This window comes from Rattus rattus, chromosome 5 (assembly GCF_011064425.1).
Source record: "Rattus rattus isolate New Zealand chromosome 5, Rrattus_CSIRO_v1, whole genome shotgun sequence".
Lineage (NCBI taxonomy): Eukaryota > Metazoa > Chordata > Mammalia > Rodentia > Muridae > Rattus > Rattus rattus.
The window spans coordinates 90,471,608-90,492,278 of NC_046158.1; the positions used below are offsets into that span (position 1 = coordinate 90,471,608).

Sequence of the window (20,671 nt, forward strand, 5' to 3'; positions counted from 1 at the left end):
GAAAATTATAGATCAGAATAAGAGACAGAAAGATGAAAATGAAAGTGATAGACAGGAACTAGAAAGGATGTTAGAACAGAACATACAACAGCACACAGCCCTAAATAGCAAATTTCTAGCCTTAGAACAGAAGATACAGGTAATTATGGAACAACATGAACAACAGAAAGAGAAAATTAAATCTTGGCAATATAGCCTAGAAGGAACACTAGAATTGAAGACACAGAAAATTATAGATCAGAATAAGAGACAGAAAGATGAAAATGAAAGTGATAGACAGAAACTAGAAAGGATGTTAGAACAGAACATACAACAGCTTACAGATCATACTGAACAGCAGAGAGAAAAAGTAATGAGGTTTGGAAGCAAGACTTAGAGAATAACTTTTAAAATTAATCAATCAAAAGATAATGGATAACAAATTATTAGAAGTACAATATAAAGAAAAATTCAAAGTGTGGAAGCAAAACCTTGAACAGAGAATTCAGGAACTCAAAGAACAGGGGGAAAAGACAGAAAGAGAAATATGAAACACGGATACAGACTTTAAGAGAGGAATTTAAAATTACAACTAAAGAAAAAAAACTCAGGTAGAGACAGAAGATAAAAAAAATTAAGGAAAGCCAACCTAAGGTTTTTAGGAAACAAACTTTAGTCTATCCAGTTAGTGTGCAACAAAGGCCTCCAAACGATGATCATCCACAGGGTTATGAAGAATTTGAATGGCAACCCATGGATGTATTAGAATTAAGGAAATTTAAGGAAAGTGTAACTAATTTTGGAATGCATTCGCCATTTGTAAAACAAATCTTAATTTCTTGGGCTATTAAAAATAGAGTAATCCCCCAAGACTGGAAAGATATGGTAAGAGCAATTCTAGAGCCTGCTGAAAATTTGCAATGGATTTCATGGTGGAGAGAAGAAGTGAGGGAGATAGCAAGACAAAATAGAGCTAGGGGCAGAGAGATTTCCACAGATCAACTGCTTGGTGAAGGCCGCTTTGCTGAAGTAGAGGTGCAGGCTATATATGACGAAGAAACTCTGTCATGGTGTCGATTGTCAGCCTTAAAGGCCTGGGACAAAATGCAGAATCAGGAAAAGACTTGAAACATTCACTCAAGTCATACAAGGTCCTAAAAAACCTTCCTGACTTTTTACAAAACTTACCTCAGCTGTGGAAAGGAGTGTATCAGATTCAGCGGCAAGAAAAGGCGATAATTGAGTCTTTAGCCTTTGAAAATGCAAATACCAAATGCAGAGAAGTAATTAGACCACTAAAGGCAAGGTCCGCACCAATAGATGAGTGGATTAGATATACAGCTGATGTTGGATCTTGTTCTCCTGATACTACTTTGATAGGAGAAGCTGCCACTGGACAGCTAGAGATGACCCAAGATTTCAAATGTTTTAATTGTGGTGAGCAGGGCCATCTCAGATATTACTGTAATAAAAACCAAAGTGATACCAAAAGGGGGACTGTGCCTCCTAGAATGTGTCAAAGATGTGGCAGATATGGACATTTGACTAGGAAGTGTACAGCAACAACAGACAGATGGGACCGCATCCTGACAAAAAACTCCCAAGGGGCCTCTCAGGCCCCAATACCAGGCAGGAGAGTTCTCCTCCTCAGAACGATTAAACAACAAGACTTCAAAACGAATATTTTGGCTAACGTCTATAGAGGACCAAAGGCCAAAACTAAAAATACTGGTAGATAATATCGAAATTGAAGGAATGGTTGACACTGGAGCAGATGTTACCATCATCTCTCAAAATCTTGGCCCATTAGTTGGCCACTTCAACGAGTGGATATGCAGTTTCAAGGTGTTGGCACTTTATCCCAAATACAACAAAGCATCGGGTGGCTTAAATGTATAGGACCAGAAGGTCAGGTAGGAAAATTAAGGCCATACGTGGCTGATATAGCCATTAATTTATGGGGAAGAGATCTACTACAGCAGTGGAAAACTCAAATTAATATCCCCTCAGTTTCAGGTTCTGGCCCTAAAATTCATCAGACTCCTAATAAAAACTTTAAATTAGTCAGGGAATGTTATCAAGGACAGTTAGAGACTGTCCAAGCTGTCCATAAGCAAGATACAGCAGAGGCTGACAATTTAGTGCTACCCCAAGGAGCCATTGCTGTTAAAACAACAACAGCCTTGCCACTAAGGTGGCTGACTGACCAACCCATCTGGATTGATCAGTGGTCCATGACAAAAGAAAAACTACAGGCATTAGAGCAGCTAGTCCAGGAGCAGCTGGAGGCTCAGCATATAGAGGAGTCCACCAGCCCTTGGAATTCTCAGTATTTGTCATTAAAAACAGTCTGGCAAATGGAGGGTATTGACAGATCTCAGAGCAATTAATAAGATTATTCAGCCGATGGGTTCCATGCAGCCTGGGATCCCACTGCCTTCTTTGTTGCCTAGGGGTGGCCTATTATAGTGATTGACTTAAAAAGATTGCTTTTTTCACTATTCCTCTACATGAAAGCGATAAGGAAAGGTTTGCCTTTTGGTGCCTACCCTTAATAGAGGTTAAACCCCCATAAAAAGATATCAATGGAAAGTCCTTCCACAAGGAATGTTAAATAGCCCAACCTTGTGTCAATATTTTGTACAGCAGCCATTAGATATAATTCATAAAAATTTCCCCAATCTATTATTTATCATTACATGGATGACATTTTATTGTCTGATTCAGATATAAATATCCTGGAAAGAATGTTTGATGAAGTAAAAAAAACATTACCATGCTGGGGATTACGAATGCGCCCTGAGAAAATACAAAGAGGGGATTCTATTAATTATCTAGGGTATAAAATAAATTGTACAAAAGAATTAGGCCACAAAAAGGTGCAAATCAAAAAGAAGCAAATTAAGGACATAATGATTTTCAGAAACTACTTGGAGACATTAACTGGTTGAGGCCTGTGATTGGCTTGACCACTCAAGAGTTGAGCAATTTATTTCAAACACTACAAGGCGATAAAAATTAAATAGCCCAAGGAAACTATCAGCTGAGGCTGAAAAAGAGCTAGCTTTGGTAGAAAGAAAACTGCAGGACGCACATCTGGATCGTATTGATCCAAAGATGGCCTGCATATTAGTCATCTTGCCCTCTACTCATTCCCCTACAGGAATTCTCATGCAAAGGGAAGATTATATCTTAGAATGGATATTTTTAGCACATAAACAGAGTAAGAAACTGAAAACCTACATTGAGAAGGTCTCTGAATTGATACTTAAAGGAAAATTGAGACTTCGACAATTAGTTAGAATGGATCCGGCTGAAATTGTGGTACCTTTTACTAATGCAGAAATTAACTCTTTGTGGGTACAAAATGAACATTGGCAAAGAGCATGCAGTAACTTCTTAGGAGACATTAACAACAAATACCCTAAAAGCAAAAGACTTCAGTTCATAAAACGAACTAACTGGATCCTCCCTCGTATAGTAAAGGAAACTCCAATATCTGGAGCCCCTACATTTTACACTGATGCCAGTAAGTCAGGGAAGGCAGGATATAAATCGGAAAATGTAAACAAGGTGACTGAGAGTCCCTATAAGTCAGTTCAAAAATCTGAACTGTATGCAATACTCATGGTGTTGTCAGATTTTCGAGAGCCTCTTAATATAGTAACTGACTCTCAATATGCAGAAAGGGTTGTTTTGCACATAGAGACTGCTGAACTTATTCAGGATGATTCCGAATTGACATCACTATTTATTCAGCTACAACAAAAAATCAGAAATAGGAGTTACCCACTATATATAACACAGATAAGATCCCATACAGGTCTGCCAGGCCCTCTGACACAAGGTAATAATGAAATTGACCAGCTACTGATAGGAAGTGTACTAGATGCTTCAGAATTTCATAAAAAACACCATGTTAACAGCAAAGGCTTAAAGAAAGAATTTTCTATCACTTGGCAACAAGCCAAAGAGATTGTGAGGCAATGTCCTACTTGCTCGTTATATAATCAAACTCCATTGCCTACAGGAACTAACCCTAAGGGTACCCAAAGAAATGAAATTTGGCAAATGGATGTTCTCCATTTTACAGAGTTTGGTAAGCTGAAATACATACATCATACTATAGATACATATTCAGGATTTCAATGGGCAACTGCCTTAACGTCAGAAAAAGCCGATTCTGTAATTACACATTTGTTAGAAGTTATGGCTATAATGGGAATACCCATACAAATTAAAACGGACAATGGTCCAGCATATATCTCTAACAAGATTAAGCGCTTCTTTGACTATTATAATATAAAACATGTTACAGGTATACCACACAATCCTACAGGACAAGCGATTGTGGAGAGATCTAATCGAAGTCTAAAGGAGATGCTTAACAGGCAAAAGGGGTCAACAAAAACTCCCAGAGATAGGATACATAGTGCTTTATTAACCTTAAATTTTTTAAATGCTGATGAACAAAACAGCACAGCTGCTGAAAGACATTGGATTGTGGAAAAGACTACTGAACTAAACCAGCCTGTTTATATTAAGGATATTCTGACGTCAGAATGGAAAATGGGAAATGTGTTACGCTGGGGAAGGGGTTATGCCTATGTTTCTACAGGAGAAGACAAGCTGTGGGTTCCTTCCAAGCTGATAAAAATCAGAAATGACAGGGGAGACCTCCTGAAGTCCTTGGCAACACAGAAGAAAAAAAGGAGACTAAGGCGATCAACAAATAGGTGATGTATATATGAGGTTGTTTAGGTCTCCGTGTATGAACTGGCTGAGACTGAAAAGTCTATAAACAGTCAATGATATTTTGGGTTACAATTCCTCATAACTTGTAATACGTATTTATTAAAAAATTATGTTACGGTTTTATTATATGATTAACCTAACCTGAAAAAAAGGTAGTCATTTTTTTTTTTGATCTTTATTTACTAAACTGTGCACCCTGCTTATCCCATTTGAAAATGCTTATAGAACTATATAATGCTTGTAAAGTTTTGTGTGCTGCAGGATGAAGGAAGATAAAGATAGCTCTGAAATGATACACACTCTGGGATGCTGAGATTCCGGGACTTTCCAGTCCAACTTCGTGTTTGATTCTCCCTTAATTACACTGAAGATGCTTGATTTAAAGGCCTGCTTTCAGAACTTTCCCAGAATGGACATCTTACTTATCCAGCCCTTCAGACTGTCATAGTCAAGATGTCAGCTAAGCGATGAACTTTCTCAGCACAGAATGACTGGCAGGCAAATCCCGGCTAGCTCTACTTCGACAAAGCCAACTTTTCATAATACCCATTGGGACCAAGAAGGGAATTATTCGCCACAATCCAGCTAGAAGCAGACAAGGAAGATCGTCGTACAATTTCCTTATGTTGGGGTGGATGGTTCTGTTTATTTTAAGAACTGTGGATAAGTTTTCTTTTAAGGGATACAATACAAATGTAGCTTTGGGCAGGGGAAACTAGAGAATGTAAACTCAGGGATTGCTACTTTTCCTTTCCTTTTTTGTATCCTTCTTAGATATAGTAATACATAGAAATTAGAGAAATAGACAAACAGATAGATTGGCAAACTTACTCTTAAACAAAATTTTATAGCTATATTTTACATTGATAGAAATGTTTGTAATTGATACAAAGTTGAAGCTGTAATCTTTTCATTGGTATAGAATGCATTTTACACAAATGCGAGGTTTTCAATGGTATACTTTCTTGTTGATTTATAATTGAGATTAATATTGCTACTTTAACATGGGCATTGTGCCTCCACTATGCATCTAAGAATACAAGTCTTAGACCCTGTCCTATAACTGCTGTTATACATTATTTTTAGTTGATTAACCAGTACCAGCTAAGGGTCAGATGGCAAGGTTATGGTTCTAAGTCAGTTTAGATGGGTTTTGTAAATACTTGATTAGAGAGGGGCATACGGTACTCTATGCTTAACAGTTCAAAAACGCCTATGTAGATAGGAAATCTTCAAGGGCATCAAAGTCCAAAAATAACCTGTTTATGGACATTTCTTCATCTAGATCATTTTACTAGAGACTTGTCTGCCCTGACAGGGCCCTTAGACTCGAAGAAGAACTTGAGCATCAATGGAGTTGCTCAAATCGTGGTAACGCAGCCACTGAGCAAATTGCTTCAATTCATCTACAGACAAGACACTGTCCAGAAAGGGACAAATTATGCAGAATAGTCGACTGATAATCTCTGCGAGGCAGGGTGATCAACCCTTCAAAATCTGCATTGATAAGGTCTGTCAGATGATCCTGGGCCAGAAGGCTGAAGACTGATGCTCCAGCATATTAAGGAATAAGGGGACTGTCCAGGTGATCAGCAGTCTTTATAAAATTGGCTAAGCTTGGAAGCCATGTTTTTGTGCTTCCTATGTTTTCAGGTAATATTAATCATTCTTGGATTTCTGATGTGGTTGGAGACTAGTAGTCTCATAGACAACCCGAATGGTTTAGTATTGAGAAGATGATAAATCTGTTAGAGTAGTTTTAGGGTGGCATAGGATCTAGAACCAGGATATAGTCAAGTATAGTTTTAGTATAGATGACATGGTTAATGAACAAAATTGATGGACTGGGTGATCAGCGTATTGTTGGTTTTATAAATTGCAGAATGGTAATAATGATGCTTAGTTCACCTATGTATAGGAAAAAGTTTTTTAACTGGACAAAAGGGGGAAATGTTGTGGTTTGCCTTGCCAAGATGTGGTGTGGATAACATGGTTGGTGACCAGAGTTGGTGGACTGGGTGATCAGCATATTGTTGGTTTTATAAATTGCAGAATGGTAATAATGATGCTTAGTTCACCTATGTATAGGAAAAAGTTTTTAACTGGACAAAAGGGGGAAATGTTGTGGTTTGCCTTGGGGTTTTCTCTGAATTTGTTAAATAAAGGCAAGAGCGTGAGATTTGGGCAGAGGTAGGAGTTGGGAGTGAGAGGGGGATTAGATTCAGAGGTTAGGTTGACAGTTGACAGTTGGAGACAGTTGAGCGAGTGGAACCTGAGGAGGGGGGGGTGAGGATTGACAGTTGAAGGAGGAGGGGTGAGAGAAGGAAGCCAGGAGGAAGAAGAGAGGGAGTTGGAGAGACGATGGGGAACTGAGAGGAGTTAGAGGTACCAGGGGGGAGAAGAAGCTGGAGACTTGGTAAATAAAAGGTGCAGGGATGAGTAATTTGGGAACTGGGATTAGGACAGTGTAATGTGGATCTGCCAAATCTAGACGCTGGATTGCTTTAATGCTAAATGAGTGTGTTTTTTTTTAAGAAAGAGTCTCAATTTAAGTAAGTGTGGCTGGGCTGAGTTTATGCCAAGATATCCAGCAGATATCTGGGGCACTGAGGTGTGGAACCCTAGCAGGGTAAAAACACCAGTTGTATGCTCTTTTGTGTAAGAGTCTCAGTATAAGAAAGTGTGTGGCTGGGTTGTGTTTCTGCCAAGATATCCAGAAGATATCTGGGGAAGCGAGGTGGAACCCTAGCAGGAAAAACACCCTGAGGGAAAAATTCCACCCCGGTTTTTCGTTTATACATTTTTACTTTTACTTTATTTTTATTTATTTACGACAACAGCAAGAGGCATTCACAAGAACATAAGCAACAGAAACCAATCCCACTTGGAAGCATCAGAAGCCAGTTCTCCTACCATAGCAAACCCTGGATACCCAAACACACCTAAAAAGCAAGATTCTAAGTTGAAATTCCATCTCATGAAGATGATAGTTGGCTTTAAAGAGGTTTTAAACCATCGGTCAACCTGTGCAGCTGAGACAGGTAATGGATGCTTAGCCACATAATTACTCCTAATGGATGTGCATGTAAACATTCCCTGTTGTAAATTTCTATTTCAGTTTATGATTTGATTTTTTTGTGTGAACTTGTGATGAATTTTGTAACATGTTATTATGTATTCTGAAAGATCTAAGTACTGAGGACAAAGAGAGGAAGGAGGAATCTTTTTTCCCTTAAAAGATATTTTTCCCTTTCCCTGCAGAGATAGAATGAACTTTTTACCCTTAGAAGAATTTTTCCCTTTTCCCACTTAGTATCTTTCTGCTTTTCCCCTTAGAGTGCTTTCATAGGAAACTTTTTACAACTTAGTAATAAACTCTATAATCACTTTTCTTTTTTTTTTCTTTTATTCAATTAGATATTTTTATTTACATTTCAAATGTTATTCCCTTTTCCAGTTTCCCCGGCCATAAGCCCCCTATTCATCCCCCTCCCCCTTCTTCTATAAGAGCGTTACCCTCCCCCACCATCCTCCCTTCACAACTCCCCACCCTGAAATTCCCCTACACTGAGGGATCTGGCCTTGGCAGAACCAAGGGCTTCTGCTCCCGTTGGTGCCCAACAAGGTCATCCTCTGCTACATATGCAGCTGGAGCCATGGGTCTGTCCAGTGTACTCTTTGGATGGTAGTTTAGTCCCTGGGAGCGCTGGTTGGTTGGTATTCTTTTTTTTCCCCTCCATCTTTATTAAATTGGGTATTTCTTATTTACATTTCAAATGTTATTCCCTTTCCTGGTTTCCAGGCCAACATCCGCCTAGCTCCTCCCCCTCCCCTTCTATATGGGTGTTCCCCTCCCCATCCTCCCCCCACTACCGCCCTCCCCCAAAAATCATGTTCACTGGGGGTTCAGTCTTAGCAGGACCAAGGGCTTCTCCTTACACTGGTGCTCTTACTAGGCTATTCATTGCTACCTATGAGGTTGGAGCCCAGGGTCAGTCCATGTGTAGTCTTTGGGTAGTGGTTTAGTCCCTGGAAGCTCTGGTTGCTTGGCATTATTGTTCATATGGTGTCTCAAGCCCCTTCAAGCTCTTTCAGTACTTTCTCTGATTATAATCACTTTTCTAAGTGTCCCTTTTTCTTCCTGCAACTCCCTACTAGCAGGCTGAACGTTAGAGCCCAGCAGTTCCTGCTGAGATAGCACAAAAGCTAATTACTTAATCCTCTGCTGATTTAAGAAGAGGTGCTAAGTGCCAGGGACTGCAGTTTCTGTCCTAAGAGGAACACAGGGGCAGGTCAGCTACAGTAGCATAGGAATTTAGACTTAGATAAATAAACTTTTTATTATACAGCAACCCTAAATATCTCATAAGACAAAGTCTTACCCTCCCCAGACCCTCTTCCCTTTTCGCTGCCTCAAAAAGAATGGACAAGAAAGATCCCCCGCCAGGGCTGCTCTCCCCACCCCCACCAACCCCACCCCCAGCGGCAAGAAGCCATCTCATTCTGAGGTTGTATAACTCAGATCTCCTTTATTCATGCTATTGGGGGCACAGAAATGGTGCTTCTCATAGCCATGACCTTTGACAAGTATGTAGCCATATGTAAACCTCTTCAGTACTTGACCATCATGAGACCACAAATATGCATTTTAATTTTGGCAGTATCCTGGATCCTTATCCTTGGATTTATTCACTCAGTGACCCAACTAGCTTTTGTTGTAGACTTGCCTTTCTGTGGACCTAATATATTGGACAGCTTTTACTGTGATCTCCCTCAGCTTTTTAAAATTACTTGCAGAGACCAATTTACTGGAGTTCATGGTCACAGCCAACAGTGGCCTTATCTCTGTGGGTTCCTTCTTCATAGTCATCATTTCTTATATCTTCATTTTGGTGACCGTTAGGAAACACTCTTCAGGTGGCATATCCAAGGCCCTCTCTACTTGGTCAGCTCATGTGACTGTGGTGGTTTTGTTCTTTGGACCATTAGTCTTCTTCTACACCTGGCCCTTCCCTTCATCACACTTAGACAAATTTCTTGCCATTTTTGAGGCAGTCCTCACCCCTTCTCTGAATCCAGTCATCTACACATTCAGGAACAAGGAGATGAAGGTAGCAATGAGGAAACTCTGTTCCCAGGTTGTGAAATACAGGAAGGTATCCTAAATGCTTTATAAAAACAACAAGGCAATTCAACACTCAGTTACAATGGAAACATTTATATTACATCATGGTGACAGTTCAGCTCTCTATTAAAAAGTTTATGTTCCAGGATACATTTAGGAGTTTACTAAGTTATTGTGTCCAGTACCTTAATCAACACAGATAAGGGGACTTAGAACTGGAGTTTTTATGCCTCAGACTCTGTGCCATATGCTTCATATGAAGTATTTAATAGTCAGGGTAATTGTGCACGGTTTTTACCTTGATGATTTTTCAAAATAAATTAAGGAATATTTTCCTTAAATTTATGATTGTTCCTTTTATGACTGCTATGTAAAAATACCTCAAATCATATGATTTTGTTGAAGATATTTACTGGTCCTTTGAGCTGGGAGTCTTCACTCTCTTCTATACCTTTTATCCTTAGGTTTGATCTCTCATTGAGTCCTGGATTTCCTGTATGTTTTGGACCAGTAGCTTTTTCCATTTTACATTACCTTTGACTGTTGTGTGGATGATTTCTATGGAATCTCCTGCTCCTGAGATTCTCTCTTCTATCTCTTGTATTCTGTTGGTGATGTTTGTATCTGCGGCTCCTTGTCTCTTCCTTTGGTTTTCTATATCCAGGGTTATTTCCCTTTGTGCTTACTTTATTGTTTCTATTTCCATTTTTAATTCCTTCACCTATTTGATTGTTTTCCTGGAATTCTATCAAGGATTTTTGGGATTCCTCTCTATACGCTTCTACTTATTTATTTATGTTTTCCTGCATTTCTCTAAGGGAGTTCTTCATGTCTTTCTTGATCAGCGAGGTTCCATATAAGTATTTCTTAAAGTAAAAGCTTGGAAATTGCATGTTCTGCAGGTGGTATTTATCCCCTTGGGTGACACAAAAACTTTTCTGAATTCATCAAAAAAGATAAGGAAGAAAACTTCATAATCATCAAAGGAAAAATCGACCAATATGAGCTCTCAATCCTAAATATCTATGCTCCAAATACAAAGGCACCTACATACATAAAAGAAACCTTACCAAAGCTCAAAGCACACATTGTACCTCACACAATAGTAGGAGGAGAATTCAGGACCCAACTCTCATCATTGGACAGATTGTGGAAACAGAAATTAAACAGAGACATAGACAGACTAATAGAAGTTATGAATCAAATGGACTTAACAGATATTTATAGAACATTCTATCCTAAAGCAAAAGGATATACCTACTTCTCACCACCTCATGGCAATTTCTCCAAAACAAATACAGAAAGATAGAAATAATCCCATGCATCCTATCAGACCACCATGGGCTAAAGCTGATCTTCAATAACAATAAAGAAAGAATGCCGACATATACATGGAAGTTGAAAAATGCTCTACTCAATGATAACTGAGTCAAAGAAGAAATAAAGATAGAAATTAAAGACTTCTTAGAATTTGATGAAAATGAAGGTACAACATACCCAAACTTGTGGGACACTATGAAAGCTGTGGTAAGAGGAAAATTTGTAGCTCTTGAGTGCCTGCAGAAACAGGAGAGAGCATATATCAACAGCTTGAAAGCTAAAAGTTCTAGAACAGGGATGGGGAGGTGGCTCCATGGTTAAGAGCACTGACTATTCTTCCAGAGGTCCTGAGTTCAATTCCCAGCAACCACATTGTTGCTCAAAACTATCTGTAATGGGATCTGATGCCCTCCTCTGATATGTTTTAAGACAGGGACAGTGTACTCATATGCATAAAATAAATAAATCTTTTAAAAAAAGAGCTCTAGAACAAAAAGAAGCAAATATGCACAGGAGGAGAAGACAGGAAATAATCAAACTCAGAACTGAAATCAACCAAGTAGAAACAAAAAGGACCATACAAAGAATCAACAGAACCAAAAGTTGGTTCTTTGAGAAAGTCAACAAAATAGATAAACCCTTAGCCAGACTAACGAGAGGGCACAGAGAGTCTGTCCAAATTAACAAAATCAGAAATGAAAAGGGAGACATAACAACAGAATCAGAGGAAATCAAAAAAATTATCAAATCCTACTACAAAAGACTATATTCAACAAATCTTGAAAACCTGGAGAAAATAAACAATTTCCTAGACAGATATCAGGTACCGAAGTTAAATCAGGAACAGATAAACCATTTAAACAACCCCATGACTACTTAAAAAATGGAAGCAGTCATTAAAAGTCTCCCAACCAAAAAGAACCCAGGTCCAGATGGGTTCACCGCAGATTTCTATCAGACCTTCATAGAAGACCTCATACCAATACTCTCCAAACTATTTCACAAAATTGAAACAGATGGAGTGCTACAGAATTCCTTCTATGAAGCCACAATTACTCTTATACCTAAACCACACAAAGACCCAACAAAGAAAGAGAACTTCAGACCACTTTCCCTGGCAAATATCGACGCAAAAATACTCAATAAAATTCTGGCAAACCCACTCCAAGAACACATCAAAACAATCATCCACCATGATTAAGTAGGCTTCATTCCAGGTATGCAGAGATAATTTAATATATGGAAAACCATCAACATAACCACCATATAAACAAACTGAAAGAACAAAACCACATGATCATTTCATTAAATGCTGAAAAAGAGTTTGATAAAATTCAACACCCCTTCATGATAAAAAGTCCTGGAAAGAACAGGAATTCAAGGCCCATACCTAAACATAGTAAAAGTCATATACAGCAAACCAGTTGCTAACATTAAACTAAATGGAGAGAAACTTGAAGAAATCCCACAAAAAACAGGGACTAGACAAGGCTGCCCACTCTCTCCCTACTTATTCAATATAGTTCTCGAAGTACTAGCCAGAGAAATCCAACAACAAAAGGAGTTCAAAGGGATACAGATTGGAAAGGAAGAAGTCAAAATATCACTATTTGCAGATGATATGATAGTATATTTAAGTGATCCCAAAAGTTCCACCAGAGAACTACTAAAGCTGATAAACAACTTCAGCAAAGTGGCTGGGTATAAAATTAACTCAAATAAATCAGTAGCCTTCCTCTACACAAAAGAGAAACAAGCCGAGAATGAAATTAGGGAAACGACACCCTTCATAATAGTCCCAAATAATATAAAATACCTCGGTGTGACTTTAACCAAGCAAATAAAAGATCTGTATGATAAGAACCTCAAGCCTCTGAAGAAAGAAATTGAAGAAGACCTCAGAAGATGGAAAGATCTCCCATGCTCATGGATTGGCAGGATTAATATAGTAAAAATGGCCATTTTACCAAAAGCAATCTGCAGATTCAATGCAATCCCCATCAAAGTACCAATCCAATTCTTCAGAGAGTTGGACAGAACAATTTGCAAATTCATTTGGAATAACAAAAAAAAACAGAATAACTAAAACTATTCTCAACAATAAAAGGACTTCCAGGGGAATCACTATCCCTGAACTCAAGCAGTATTACAGAGCAATAGTGATAAAAAATAAATAAATAAATAAATAAATAAATAAATAAATAAATAAATAAACAAACTGTATCTTATTGACACAGAGGCAGGCAGATAGACTGATGGAATAGAATTTAAGACCCAGAAATGAACCCACACACCTATGGTCACTTGATTTTTAACAAAGGAGCCAAAATCATCCAATGGAAAAAAGATAGCATTTTCAGCAAATGGTGCTGGTTCAACTGGAGGTCAACATGTAGAAGAATGCAGATCGATCCATGCTTATCACCCTGTACAAAGCTTAAGTCCAAGTGGATCAAGGACCTCCCCATCAAACCAGATACACTCAAACTAATAGAAGGAAAAGTGGGGAAGCATCTCAAACACATGGGCACTGGAGAAAATTTCCTGAACAAAACACCAATGGCTTATGTTCTAAGATCAAGAATCAACAAATGGGATCTCATAAAACTACAAAGCTTCTGTAAGGCAAAGGACACTGTCGTTAGGACAAAACAGCAACCAACAAATTGGGAAAAGATCTTTACCAATCCTACAACTAATAGAGGGCTTATATCCAAAATATACAAAGAACTCACGAAGTTAGACTGCAGGGAGACAAATAACCCTATTAAAAAATGGGTTCAACATGAAACTGAAGAAGGATGACCAAAATGCGAATGCTTCACTCCTTCTTTAAAAGGGGAACAAGAATACCCTTGCCAGAGAATAGGGAGGCAAAGTTTAGAACAGAGGCAGAAGGAACACCCATTCAGAGCCTGCCCTACATGTGGCCCATACATATACAACCACCAAACTAGATAAGATGGATGAAGCAAAGAAGTGCAGGCTGACAGGAACCGGATGTAGATCTCTCCTGAGAGACACACCCAGAATACAGCAAATACAGAGGCTAATGCCAGCAACAAACCACTGACCTGAGAACAGGACCCCGTTGAAGGAATCAGAGAAAGGACTGGAAGAGCTTGAAGGGGCTCGAGACCCCATATGAACAACAATGCTGACCAACCAGAGCTTCCAGGGACTAAGCCACTACCCAAAGACTATACATGGACTGACCCTGGGCTCCAACCTCATAGGTAGCAATGAATAGCCTAGTAAGAGCACCAGTGTAAGGAGAAGCCCTTGGTCCTGCTAAGACTGAACCCCCAGTGAACTAGATTGTTGGGGGGAGGGCAGTAGTGGGGGGAGGATGGGGAGGGGAACACCCATATAGAAGGGGAGGGGAAGGGGTTAGGGGGATGTTGGCCGGGAAACCGGGAAGGGGAATAACAATCGAAATGTAAATAAGAAATACTCAAGTTAATAAAGATGGGGAGAAAAAAAGAAATACCCAATTTAGTAAAGAAAGAAGAAGAAGAAGAAGAAGAAGAAGAAGAAGGAGGAGGAGGAGGAGGAGGAGGAGGAGGAGGAGGAGGAGGAGGAGGAGGAGGAGGAGGAGGAGGAGGAGGAGGAGGAGGAGGAGGAGGAGGAGAAGAAGAAGAAGAAGAAGAAGAAGAAGAAGAAGAAGAAGAAGAAGAAGAAGAAGAAGAAGAAGAAGAAGAAGAAGAAGAAGAAGAAGAAGAAGAAGAAGAAGAAGAAGAAGAAAGAACCAAACTTTTCCTGCTTCAGGTCTTCTTAAAGGGGGGAACAAAAATAAGCACAGGAGAAAATATGAAGACAAAATGTAGAGCAGAGACTGAAGGAAAGACCATCCAGAGACTGCCCCACCTGGGGGATCCATCCCATATACAAACACCAAACCCAGACACTATTAAGGATGCTGAGATGTGTATGCTGACAGGAGCCTGATATAGCTGTCTCCTGAGAGATTCTTCCAGAGGCTGACAAATACAGAGGCGGATGCTCGCAGCCAACCATTGAACTGAGAATGGGGTCCCCAATGGAGTTAGAGAAAGGACTGAAGGAACTGAAGGGGTATGCAACACCATAACTATCAACCAACCAGACTCCCCAGAGCTCCCAGGGACTAAACCACCATTCCAAGAGTACACAGGGATGGACCTATGGTCCCAGCAGCATATGTATCAGAGGATGGCCTTGTTGAGTATCAATGGAGGAGCAGCCCTTGTTCCTGGGAAGGCTTGATTCCCCACTGTAGGGGAATGTCAGGGTGAAGGGGAGGTTGGAAGGAGTGGGTGGGCAGGTGGGGGAGCCCCTTTATAGAAGCAGTGGGAGATTGCGAGTTTCTGGAGGAAAAACCGGGAAAGGGGATAACATTTAAAATGTAAATAAAAAAAACAATTTAAAAAAAAAGAAAGAATCATCCTGAGTGAGGGAACCCAGACACACACACACACACACACACACACACACACACACACACAAAAAAAAGAAATAATACACACATGGTATGTACTCACTGATAAGTGGATATTAGACAAAAAGAAGCTCGAGATACCCATGATACAACTCACAGACCATATGAAACCCAAAAAGAAAGAAGATCACACCAAAGTGTGGGTATTACAGTACTCAGTAAGGGGGAAGAAGATAATATCTGGGAAGTAGAGGGAGACAGAGATCTGGGTTGGAAGAGGGGAGGGAGAGGGTAAAGGAGGAGCCGGTTCAGATATGGGAGGAGATGGGGAAGAAGTTTAGAGGGTCAGGATCTTGAAAGGAGAGTAGCAGTGGGGGAGGGGGAACTAGCCACTAAAAAGTTCCAGATGCCAGGGACCCAAGAGGTTCCCAGAACCAACAGGGAGGACAGTAACCAAAATCCCAACAAAGGGGAGATAGAACCTGTAGAGACCATATCCAGTGGATAGGCATGGCTCCCAGTTGAAGGATGTGACCACCCACTACCTCAAAAATATTAATCCAGAATTCCTCCTATCAAAGGAACTTCAGGGACAAGGAATGAAGCAGAGACTGTAGGAAAGGCCATCCAGAGACTGCTCCACTTACGGATCCATCCCATCTGCAGTCACCAAACCAGACACTATAGCTGATGCCAAGAAGTGCTTGCTGACTGGAGCCTGATATGGATGTCCCCTGAAAGGCTCTGCCAGAGCCTGACCAATACAGATGTGAATGCATGCAGCCAACTATTGAACTGAATACGGGGACCCTAAAGGAGGAGTTAGAGAAAGGACTGAAGTAGCTGAAGGGGTTTGCAACTCCATAGGAAGAACAATATCAATCAATCAACCAGATCCCTCAGAGCTCCGAGGGACTAAACCACCAACCAAAGAGTACACAGGGGTTACCCATGACTCCAGCTGGATATGTAGCAGAGGATGGCCTTATTGGGCATCACTGGGAAGGGAGCCAGCCCCTTGGTCCTGTAGAGGTTTGATGACCCAGGGTAGGGGAATGTTAGGGCACTGAAGCAGGAGTGGGTGAGCCTGTGAGGGAGAAACCTCATAGAGGGAGCAGAGGGGTGATGGGATAGGGGGTTTATGGAGGGGAACTGGAAAGCAGGAGAACATTTGAAATGTCAACAAATAAAATAACCAATAACAAATATCAAAATTTTTAAAAGAAGACGTTTTACTACTTTTATCTCTCCATTCCTACCTTTTTAGGAAAATGATAAATTACATTTTCATGTTTGGAAAGTATTTTTTCATTTTTATGGAGTTTCTTTTCTTATAAATCAGGGCAAAGGGATTTAAAGTATGTAAAACTGTGTGATCTTCAGTAAACTAAACCCTGAACACTAAATCCCTCATCTCTCTTCTTTCCCCTCAAGTGACCCATTACCACACTTTCCCTTTGGCTCTGGCCAAACGTCAGTGACTCTTGGAAACAATTCCCTTGGCCTACTAGACTCAGAATGGCAATCTCAGAATTCTCCGTGAGTACTGAAGTAACTTTCCAGTGCTGTGATCAGCTGCCTTTCCCTCTGTGGAGGTTACACTGACTTTCCCTGTCAAGCCATGGCATGGGCTAGAGCTCAGCTGGCTTGGGTGGTTGTCTAACTCCTGACCGTTCCAACACTGATCCAGGTGGGCTAGATGGACGGAAGCTGATTTTCATTATTTTCTCTAGTTAGCACACAGAATGAAAAGTTCATATTGATGTGTGTTCGTGTGTGTGTGTGTGTGTGGTGTGTGTTGTACTTTGTTCTTTTTAACCCACTCATCTCATCTCTCCTTGTACCCCTCTCTAACCCTCTGATAGAAACTATCTTTGAGGAAAATAAGACTTTCACGTGGGAACACATACAGCATATGGAGAACCCAAGCAACCAGTAGAAATGAACTCAGTGTGGAAATTGGAAGCCTGTTAACCACCGAGCATCGGTCAGAATCTGCTCCACAGTATCCATGCTTTTCTTAACTTCTCTAAAACACATGGTGAGTGGGATAAACCTGCATCCTCCGCCCTCATTTGTCAACTTGTCAGCTCAGTTTACAGAGAAATGTCCATCTCTGGGCCTGATATGTATATAGGCATTTTACTATGATCATATATAGTATTAATATACTAAGGAACTTATAAATTATGAAAACCACAGTCTCTTTAAAATTTCACGTTTAATATCCAAAAGTCTTTTAGTTCAGAGTCATCTGAAAGATGTGCCTACAAAATTATATTTTTAAAAATGTAACAAATATGTTCATCCAAGTACATTAAAGATTTAACTTTCAGTATACTGTATGAGAGGTGTATGAATTCCTTTTCCTTTTTGGCCTAGAGAAAGCACTTTTTTTTATATATTTTAGGTTTCTTTTTAACTTCTTTGTTTAACATTCCTTTGTACCTGCCCTCTACCCTTGCAACCTCTCCTTTAAAAGAAAAAAAAAGTCTCATGGAAACTGTAGTGTGTGTCACAGTATGTCCCAATTTTGTCCCACAAAATACATCCTTGTGTCCACATTTCTTTGCTTGCACTGAGTCATTGGTCTAGATAGAGGCTTCCGGCTTCTTCTACACTATCAGTACTGGATTCTCACAAGGACTTCTTTCAGATATGCTTTGTATAAAGGAGATTCTGCAACTTTGGATCTTTAGGACTGGCCCCTTCATGGGATCCAGCAGTTCATCAATGGGATAGATTTTGGGGTGGACCTGAGCCTGGGTGGAAGCTAGTTAACCTACCAGTTTTCCTGTACCCACACCAGCAGGGTGAGCTCTCCAGCACTGCACCAGCTAGCTCACCCAATGCCAGCAAGGGGCAGAGCTAGCTCTCCTACTCTCATACACTCAGGGCTGGCCCCCAAAGTCAGCTCTACTGTGCTGCCCAAGCTAGGTGCAGGGCCCACTAGGCGTTGCAGCCCCCGTGAGGAACAGGGCCAGCTTTCCTGCTCTCATGACCTTGGGGCCAGATCTTCCCCCTGCCTTAGGTGGCAAGGGGTAAGAAGTGGGAGGGCATCTCTCCCTTGTTCATACCAGGGCACAGCAAGCAAGTGGCAGAGAGGCCTGGGCCAACTCTGCCAAGCCCCACCACACAGCAAGGTCAGCTCTACTGTGCTGCCCTGTGAGGTGCAATGGCCACTCTCCCAAATGCTGCAGCCAGTGAGGGGCAGAGTCAGCTCTCTCAATTTCATGACCCTAAGGCCAGCTCTTCCACCTGCCGCAGAAGACAAGAAGTGAGGGAGTGAAAGGAGATATTTAGTTATTTGTTGAAACTATAATAAGATTACATCACTTTCCTCTTTTCTCCCTTCAATCCTTTCCATGAATCACCTCTTACCTTGTTTCAAGTTCAGGGTGTGTGTGTGTGTGTGTGTGTGTGTGTGTGTGTGTGTGTGTGTGTGTGTGTGTGTGTGTATCACATATATGTATATATGCATTCATATATATTCTTAAATACATAAATATAATCTGCTCAATTCATATAGTGTCGCTTGTAAATATGTGATCTCAGGGCTGACCGTTTGGTATTGGGTCACCAGTTGGGGGACTCTTTCCTGGAGAAAACTATTTCTCCTGCTCTCAGGTCTCATTTTCCAGTAGACTAATAATTGATATTTTACTCAAACTGTCTCCAAAGACATGTTGGTCATTTAAATGGTCTGTGACTTTGTCAAATAACTGATGCTGTCCTAAATCAGAATTTCTTGTCACTCTCCGATCTTAGGTAGCATAAGGATTGACACGGCCGCCAGAGGCAATGGGTAAAACAAACCGCTCTTTGGTGTCTGAGTTTGTGTTCCTGGGACTCTCCAACTCATGGACAATCCAGCTATTCCTTTTCCTCTTTTCCTGTGTGTTCTACATGGCAAGTCTGTTGGGAAATTTTCTCATTGTGCTAACCGTAACTTCAAACCCCCAATTACATTCCCCTATGTACTTCCTCTTAGCCAATCTTTCCATCATTGACTTGATATGTTCCTCATTCACAGCACCCAAGATGATTTTTGACCTTCTGAGAAAGCACAAAACCATCTCTTTTGGTGGTTGCATCACTCAGATCTTTTTTATCCATGCAGTAGGTGGCACTGAGATGCTGCTGCTTATAGCCATGGCGTTTGACCGATATGTTGCCATATGTAAGCCTCTGCACTACCTGATCATCATGAGCCCACAAAAGTGCATTTTGATTTTGGTTGCTTCTTGGATTATTGGCTTCATTCATTCAGTGACTCAGTTGATTTTTGTGGTAGACTTGCCCTTCTGTGGCCCTAATGAATTAGACAGCTTTTTCTGTGACCTTCCTCGGTTTATTAAACTTGCCTGTATAAACACCAACACATTGGAGTTTATGGTTACAGCCAATAGTGGGTTCATTTCTGTGGTCTCCTTTTTAATTCTGATCATCTCTTACATATTTATTTTGGTGACTGTTCAAAAGAAATCTTTGGGTAGTTTATATAAGGCCCTCTCCACCCTGTCAGCTCATGTCATGGTGGTAGTTTTGTTCTTTGGACCCTTAATCTTCTATTTGTGGCCGTTTCCAACATCACATCTGGATAAATTTCTTGCCATCTTCGATGTAATTGTTACTCCTTTTCTAAATCCAGTTATATACACACTTAGGAATAAAGAGATGAGGGTGGCAATGAGAAGACTATGCACTCGGTTTATGAATTATATTAAGCTTTCTTAAATATACCAAAGGTAATGAGCATGCAGAGTAGAATTTAAGATGGGAGTGTGCTATGTAAACTACATTACATCCAGCAGAACATCACCTGGTACTAATATGTGATACACCCTTGCTTGTTTTCTGCCTGAATTGGATTTGGATATCAGTGTATCAACTGTTTATTCAACAGACTTGATGACAAAAGACTTTTCCAGCCTTACCTCTCCAATATATTTATGTCACTATAATGATCAATACAATAATGGTCAATGTTAAAGAGTACATTTGTAAAAATTACATTTAAATAGACTTTAAACGTAAACGTTAGCTTTTATTTCATCTGATTTTACTCTCCTGAT

General features: G+C 40.2%; 1 protein-coding gene and 1 pseudogene across 1 annotated transcript; both read left to right on the forward strand.

Moving 5' to 3' along the window:
- The first annotated feature begins 7,717 nt into the window (after positions 1 to 7,717).
- On the forward strand, positions 7,718 to 9,899 carry LOC116900950 (annotated as a pseudogene).
- A 9,498-nt stretch (positions 9,900 to 19,397) lies between these two features.
- Positions 19,398 to 20,333, forward strand: LOC116900583 (olfactory receptor 4F6-like). Its single transcript, XM_032902305.1, has one exon. It carries the CDS (start codon positions 19,398 to 19,400, stop codon positions 20,331 to 20,333), a length of 936 nt encoding a protein of 311 aa, XP_032758196.1.
- Positions 20,334 to 20,671: the final 338 nt, after the last annotated feature.

Excerpts from the sequence above, each read along its gene's own strand:
- LOC116900583 (XM_032902305.1), top strand. The coding sequence starts at position 19,398 with ATGGGTAAAACAAACCGCTCTTTGGTGTCTGAGTTTGTGTTCCTGGGA.